The 8,174-nt window shown below is 40.5% G+C and overlaps 1 protein-coding gene across 1 annotated transcript; it reads right to left on the bottom strand.

The window, feature by feature from the left end:
* Positions 1 to 265: 265 nt before the first annotated feature.
* On the bottom strand, positions 266 to 1,316 carry OXGR1 (oxoglutarate receptor 1). Its single transcript, XM_019528496.1, has one exon. The coding sequence runs from the start codon at positions 1,301 to 1,303 to the stop codon at positions 266 to 268; it is 1,038 nt and encodes a 345-aa protein (XP_019384041.1). The 5' UTR covers positions 1,304 to 1,316.
* Between the last annotated feature and the right edge of the window lie 6,858 nt (positions 1,317 to 8,174).

Below are 8,174 nucleotides of genomic sequence, written 5' to 3'. Positions count from 1 at the left end.
AGACCATTATGGATAGACAGACAGATGGACTAAGCCCGCTATTATATTAGAATAATTTTGTCGTCTTTTGTAAGCTGCCCTGAGCCTTTTTAGGAAGGGCAGCATATAAACTGAATAAAACAAAATAAATAATTCAAAGACTCAGCAATTTTAGGAATGCTATTGTGGAGAAGCACAGAGCCCACTGTCAATTTTGTTAGAAAGCAAAGACAAATGGACACATAAAATAAAGGCACACAAATGTTATTCTTTTAGAAAGATGATGTCAGAACTTTATTATAATTCCAGACTTGTTCACATCACTGTTGCACCCTGTCTCCTGAACATAGTTGTTTGACCTGCATCTTGAAAGAGAAAGGATGGCCTTCTGGAAGTTGCCTCCAATCACAACATAAAGTAATAGGTTAGCACATGTATTTAGTGCAGCTAAAGGTCTAGAGATGATGTAAGCAGCATGGATTAGGTTCTCAATGTGGCAGTTAACTGAATGGAGTCGTAATTCTACTCGAGCTCCCCTAAAGACATGAAAAGGCAGAAAACATACATAAAAGACCACCAAGAGGAGGATGACAAGTTTTCGAGCCTTCTGCTTATAACAAGTGCGAGTATGGGGCCCTGTAGCCAAGGTGTAAATAATCACAGTGTAACACAGGGTCACAATCACTAGCGGAAAGTAGAAAGCTAATCCAGTCAGAAGCCAGTTATACCACCTAATAATGTCCAGGTTGTCAGAACTGATAAGATCCAGGCACATGGATCTGTTTTGTTTCTCCTTTGAGGTGATCAAAAGGTTGATAGGACTGATGGCCACCAGTGAGATTACCCACACTGCAGTGCAAGCTGCTACTGCTGTTCTCTTTTTCTGAATAGAGAGGACCTTCATGGGATGGACAATCACAAAGTAACGGAAGATGCTGAAGCAGGTAAGGAAGAGGATGCTGCTGTACAAGTTGAAGTGGAAGCCAAAGCGGATAAACTTACACATGAAGTCTCCAAAGATCCAGTGCTCTCCGTTGGCATAGTAATGTATCAGGAATGGAAGGCTGGTTAAGTACAGCAGGTCAGTGAGGGCCAAGTTCAACATAATGATAGTGCTACTCTTCCAGGGCCTCATCTTGAAACTGTATATGCAAATTGCAATCACATTTCCTGGGAAAGCCGACAGAAAGATTATGCCATACATAGGAGGGAGGTAAGATTTCTTCAATGAGGCTTCTATGTCAGTGCAGTTAATGGAAGCATCCTCCTGGTTCTTCGGAATGGTAAAGTCGGCTAAGTTGTCAGTTGTTGCATTCATGTTCATCTTCCTTTTGCTTGAAAAAAAAAAAGAACTGTTTAATTTTCACCAATGTAATGTGCTCAACCTCATAGCTAAGAGAAACAAAATTCTGTGAAAACATTTATAATGTGTCCAGTCCAAAAGAACTTTAGATCCTTCAGTTTCCCATCATGTTCATTTAAAAATATTACTGAGCACGAGGAAAAGGCCTTGCTACAAATTGATCATCTGTGGTAGCTCTTGTATTTTTTTTTATGTACAGTTCATGCTGTTTTAAACTGGTCCACTGGGCCATACAGATTATATCTTGGGTATAGTGGTATTACATAAATACCCCTATGAGATACTGCCACACTTAAATCATAAGGAAGTTGTATCATAAGTTGTGCCCTATAGAAATGTCAGGGAAATCTTTTGAGTTTTTCCCAGTGTTGCATCAAGCAGGGGCAAACCAGAACAGGAAAGGAGCTTAACCATGATCTGTCCTTGATGTTACTATGTTTCCATGCTGTCTTGTTAATTTGTTACCTCAGGGCCTTGTTATGCCTTATGCTCTGAGCCACACAAATGTTAATCAGCTTAGTGCTAGTTTGAAGTTTGGAGCAGTCTCACCTTCAGTTTGAGCAGCAGGTCTGTGGGGAGTGGCTACACTTTAATGGGCGATATGCAGACAATCCTGCCCTGGCATGGTATAACTTTGAGTTGCATAACGAGTGCTTTAAGACACTTAAATGTGTTAATGTGCAGGCAATCAAGGGGTTAAGAGCTTCAGGAGCTGCCCAAAATTACAGTGCACGAAGGCCCTTAGTCCGCAAAACAGAAAGACTAGTAGCTTGTTGGGTTGTTTTGTTTTTCCTCAAAATCATTATCTTGTGCCCAGCCTGCAGATTTTTTTCACTGCTATGGCATGTTTGCATAGCTTCACTATTGTTTTTCAAGAGATTCTTTGGAGACATTTACAAGCAGAGAACAGATTTTTCTTAAGTCTTTTTTTTAAGAAAGCAATCAAAATTAGCTCTTTGATTATCATAAATTGGTATGATAAACCATTCCAAAGAGTAGAAACGTATACATGGGTTTGAATAAGTAACTCTGAGATTCAGCTCTGGACTCACCCTGGACTCACACTATCATCTAGCAGTATGACAGAAGATCTCTGTAACTCCTGACACCAGGTGCAGGGGCCCAATGTGATCTTTCAGCTGAGAGCACCTGATATATGTGAAATAGCGTCATGGCTCATAACCAGGGACCCTGGTTTTCTCCAATTAAAAAAATCACCAATTATCAGGTTTAGAAAAGTAACCCAAAATCCACATTTTTCCATGATTAAAATGAAATGCCCCTAATATGTATTTCTACCTCTATCTATCTATCTATAGCGATGCTCATTTAAATCACAGAAGAATGTGGATTTTGGGTTACTTTTTTGTAATCTGAAAGTTGGGGATTTTTTTTTTTTTATCAGAGATAACCAGGACCCCTGCTCATAACATAGTACCTAAACAAAGAGTAAGGAAAGATAGCTACAAGAAGCAAGAAAGAGCAAGCAAGAGTTCGGGCCCTTGAGCTACAGAGAACTAACTATTGCTGGTCAGTAATAATGCCGCTTACTGTTTATTGCCAGCCATCTACTACCTGGAAGGTAATGGTGTCAGCATTTTGTAAACTTATTTTTATCATGATACTATTTAAAAATGTTTGCATTTAAGCATTTCCAATACAAAGGTTGTTGAAACCAGTAGGCAAAAGTAGGTCATGCAGCAGTCTCATTTAGTGACAGGGTGTTATGTACTACTGAATTCCCATCTTTTGTTTTGTCAGGCCTAATGTGTAGACCTTTGATCTAGGTCTTCTTGTGTTACTCTCAGTGCAAAGGGATACAAGTACTGACCAGAGGTATGTTATGAGAGATTGGAAAGGAAAAAAGCAGAATTTATGTGGTGAGAGCCCATTTGTTTCTTTATCTTATAGCTGATGCTTTGAACAATTTGAGGCAAAGCGTTAACCTGGAACTGCAAGACAGCTGTAACTAGGATGAGACACAGTGACTATGTCCAGACAAGCATGGCAGTGCAGTATGTGGCACTGCAGACACGTCTGCAGCACCACACACCACACGTTCTGTTCTCTGCACTGCAAGGGAACAGAAGGGAAAAAGTGGAGCAGTGCAAGCAGGGGCAGTGTGCAATGCCCAAAACCAGAGCTTGGCCAGCCGGAGATGCACTCCACTGCTGGGCTGGCTTTGCATGGCAGGATCACTGCTGCTGCAGCCCCAGGAGGCCCCCAGGACCATAGGTAATGCTTCTGAGATCAACACAGCACTCCCTTTCCCCACCTGGGGTAACTTGCCGCATGCCAGAGCATGCGTGGCACAGGCATTCTCCAGGGACAACTTGCAGCAGCGCAAGGTGTGCCTCCACTAGTTGTCCCTAGGGAACCAAATGTCTGCGCACATCTGGATGCAGCCAATGGGCGCATCTACATGTGCAATTAATGCAAATCAGTAAACTCTGGAGCTTATTGCTCTGGAGTTTGTTGCTCCCAGGTGTGCTATTTGAACGTGCATCTAGGACTGCAGCACGTTGAGCCAGGTCAGAACAGCCCTGGCTGGCAGGGGGCTCTGGGGGCTATCCTGCCAGCCCAGGGCTCCTCCCCACTGTCTCAATGTACTACAGAAGGGCTGGCTGGGGCATGTGGGTGCTCCAGTGTGGTGCTAGTTGGCAGGCATCCCCTACACTGAAGCACCTTTTAGCCCAAGTCAGCCAAGGCAGCATCTACATGTGCACTGGTGCAGAGTAAAAAATTAGGGTGTAGCTAATTAGTTTACTCCTGCCTACTAGGGGTGCACATATAGACATGCAAAGTTTACTGTGGAGCTAATTAGTCTACTCCATAGTAAATGTCTTGTGTAGATGTGCCCTGTATGGGCTATCATTCGCAGACCAATATGTAGTGTTGCCAGGTGAAATCTGATTCCAGATTTCAGTAGCATTACATCTGAAAGATCACTCACATCAGAAAGATCACTCACACAGCATTGCCTAGAGATCTGGACAGTGACAAAGAAAGGATCTGATATGAATAGGGCCTCCCTATTTATGCCCTGTAGTCTTTGGGGTATGCCCTCTGCTTCCTTCGTGGACCATCAAATCCAGTCAGTCTCTAAATGGATAACATGAGAACTCTTCTGCCTTACTGAGTTTTCCCAGTAAGTTTTACCTCCTATAGTTTTATTTATCTAATGTCCATTTTTGGTATAGATAGCCAAGCCATTTACTTCTTTTACTATTCCCTGTGTTTGGTGGAGCCAAAACAATTTTTTTTACAGTGGATCATATGCCCTAGTGAACTTCTATTTTTCTTTTTCCCTCCTCTGTTAAGAAAAAAGACTTGAAAAGACACTTTCATCTTAGACACAGAGGAAGAAATGGCTGACATAAAAAAGTTTTGGGAGAGATGCATATACATAGGAAGAAAAAATAAAAAAGATGTGTTCAATGCTGGGGTTTCTCATAATTTGCTTTACAGAGAATTTCAAAAGTCACCAAAATTTAACAGAAAGTGCTCAGAATTTTGATAACTTTTTAAATGAATTTATTTACCTCCCATACTAATTAACTATAAAACAATGCAGGTAAGAAAATGGCTTATCATCCTTCATGGCATTGTTCTTTGGCTAATATTCATCATCCTTCTCCTTTAAAACAGTGGGTGGGGAGGAGAAATACTATAGTTCGTTACTTTGTGAACAAGAGAAATTAATGTTTTAACTAAAGGGTTATTTGTTTAGACTTTATATTAGCAGCACTATACATTTTGTGCCATGTAATGGTTTAAATTTTGTTCTTTTACATAAAAGTTCTTTCTTTTTCAAAATTTAGGAATAATTTAACCGATCTTTGCATAGTAGTCACCTCATGGGTTGAATCAGGCAATTCAACACTACACAAGAGATTAGGAAACAAAGAAATGAGAATACTGTGCCCAGCTGAATGTGGAGGGGCAATTTAGATAGGTAGGTGATAGCTGCTCATTTTGGAATGTAGTTGGTACATTTGCACAATATTATGTCCTTTCTTTTCAAAGTGGAAAGAATTTTTTCACTGCCATGCAGTTGTAACTTTAATTCCACTCTGCAAGATGCCACCTCTGACAGCTATGGGCTCTGTAACAAAACACTGGGACCCTGTCTCCATATGGACTCATGAAGAGGAAGAATACTTCCCACTGAATCATCAATACAATCTTCTCTAACACCAAGGTTCTTTTTTTTTTTTTTGCAGGGTAGAGGGGAGAGGGAATGCCTTTTAGCCATGGGTATTGATCTAAGGACGGTCCTTAGATCAGTCATTAACTTGTAAGATCTGACAAAAACCACAACCTGGCTTGGTGAAATTTGTAAGAAACATTTTATTGAAATATTGTTAAACTCCGCCCCCTAAAAATAATGGCTTTCTACTGGGGCAATAGGAAGAGAGGCACATCAAACATGTGCAAGTATTCAAAAAAATCATAGTCAGGAATAGTACCAAAGAGAATTTAGATAAATCAGTGTTATGTCTTCAGATCAGTGGTTCTCATCCTTTTATATAATGGAATCACACTGCTATCTTGCAATATGAGGAAAGAGCCGTGAGTCCTGATATATTGTGCAGGTGCTCACCATGCAGCCCTTCGGCTGAGAACATTTGTTTTAGGTTAAATACAGGATTGGTTCACAACCATATTTAAATAGGGGGGAGAGAAGGCAAGAGACCTAAAAGAAGGCATTGATAGGTAATTGGGCTTTAATATCCTTTACAAACCAGTTCAGAGCTATTACCATGGCTTAATTATTAACTAAGTTAATGGCAAAGAGCCCAATCCTGGAGTGGGTGATCACAGTGGCATCTAAAAAGAAACACTTAGCACTCTGGAGGTTTGGTTTTTATAATGTTTAGCCAAGAAAAAAACATGTGAAGGGTTCGGATGTAGTTTCTAGCATAATGAGGCTCAAATCTTGGGTGTTCTTTAATCACTACCAGCATGTTGTTAGAAGACTCCATTTAGCCCCCAGCATGCCATATCAGGAAGAAATCCAAAACAGCACTGGAGAGCATGACCCTCATGCCCTAACATTACAGACCCTATTGGCTAAAAAAATGTTTCAGTTGCTTTTCAGAAAAGATAATCAATATATTCCCAATATAGTGTCTTTTCTAGGTGGCCTTGCCACTGACCTACAAATGTAAATATTCTGTAGGGAATGCCAGATTACTGGCAGAACAACTACCAACCGTTTTACTGATGACGATGAAAGGTACAGTGCTATTAGGTTGGTCTGACTCCACTTCTGAAGCTTTGTCAGGTTATTGTGTTCAACATAACTTAATACTATAGTATCAGAAAGAAGAGACAGCAAGCCTTTGCTGTCTATTTTTATTGTTTTGTTTTCTATATTACAAAAATCATTTGGCTAAAACTTAAATCTAATTAATAATAGATTCTACTGGGGCAGATTCTATCATGATGAATAATTGGTTATAATGCCTCTCAAGCTGAAGGCAAAGACTGTGCTGCATAGGTATATAATGAACTTAAAATAAATTATCCAAGAACAGAACACAAAATAAGTAGAAACTGGATTATAGAAACAGTGACCCACTTTCAGTCTTAATGGAGGAGATGCTTGTATGAACCCATTACATCATATTCTGTACTGTAACAAATTGATTGGAGTTACTTAAAAAGGTTGGGATTGCTTGTCTTTAATTGGAGGCTCATGTGGAGGAAACTCATCTGCTCTTGCCTTGTGATAATGTAATTACCTAGTCCCTGCTGGAGAAAAATGCCAAACGGCCATAGCCATAGCAGAGTAACCTTATGCTTCAAATACGTAGTTGAGTATATTACCAAGAATAAAAGCTAAGGAGATTTACTGCCTCATCTTATTCTGCAAATCATTTAAATTCCTTCTTATGCAAGAAGGAAGACCTGGATCCTCCTTTCTTATGCCATTATAATTCAGTGCTAGACATCTAAGTCTCTGATATTTCCTACATGAATTTGCCTGTGTTCTGCACTTTCAGAGCCCTTTAACACTTTGTACAGTGCTCTCCACTCCAGTGTTCATGTCTTGAAACAGAAAATGCTATTTACCTGTAAATACTTTGCAGTCTTCCCTCTCTTCCTTCTCACCTGGAGCTGGATACTAAACATTACAGAACCACATGAAGGGCGCTTGTTTTCCATAACATAGCACAGACTTAGTGACACTGTTCAGGAAGGCTGCAGCAAAATACTTTGCTTAATAAGCTGTCTTGGAGGATGATCTGTATCTGTTTCCAGTGCTTCTGGTGGTTGTAATTAGAGTGAAAATAGCTTGGGCTCCCCAGCTCTGAACAAGAGAAGCTCTGCCCTCTAGCTTCTCTCCCTGTAGATGTCCTGTACCAACTCCTGTGTGGAGAAGCTCTGTATGCACTGGTCTATCCCAACTCTGTTATGGCATGAACATGGGGGTTTAGTCATTGTAACTTGTTAAATCAGCTAAAACTGCCTGGAACTTGCCTAGTTCAGCTGGAGTGGTTGAGACCTACCTACATCAGGCACTGCAGGTAAGCAGCACTCAGCTCAGACTCCCTAACAATATCCCAAGATGTTTCCACTCTGAGAAAAGGAAATTAGCTATTAGGGTATTTCCCTGTGGTTTGGTGAAGTGCTGCCAATACTTTAATCTGATGCTCCCCCAAAATATGTTTTTCCTTTCTCTCTAGTAATTCTTCCATTGCAGGAGGGTGTGTGCAACTAGAGTGGAGAGGGACCAGACGTATGATCATTTGGGGTTTTTTTCCCATTTAATTGCTTCCACATAACAAAAACCAAGAAAGAGAGACAACATGATCCCAAAACTGTT

This window comes from Crocodylus porosus, unplaced genomic scaffold (assembly GCF_001723895.1).
Source record: "Crocodylus porosus isolate Cpor-Errol unplaced genomic scaffold, CroPor_comp1, whole genome shotgun sequence".
Lineage (NCBI taxonomy): Eukaryota > Metazoa > Chordata > Crocodylia > Crocodylidae > Crocodylus > Crocodylus porosus.
This window is presented reverse-complemented; position numbering and strand designations above follow the sequence as displayed.

Bases quoted from the DNA above. Each gene is read 5' to 3' on its own strand.
- OXGR1 (XM_019528496.1), bottom strand. From the start codon at position 1,303: ATGAACATGAATGCAACAACTGACAACTTAGCCGACTTTACCATTCCG.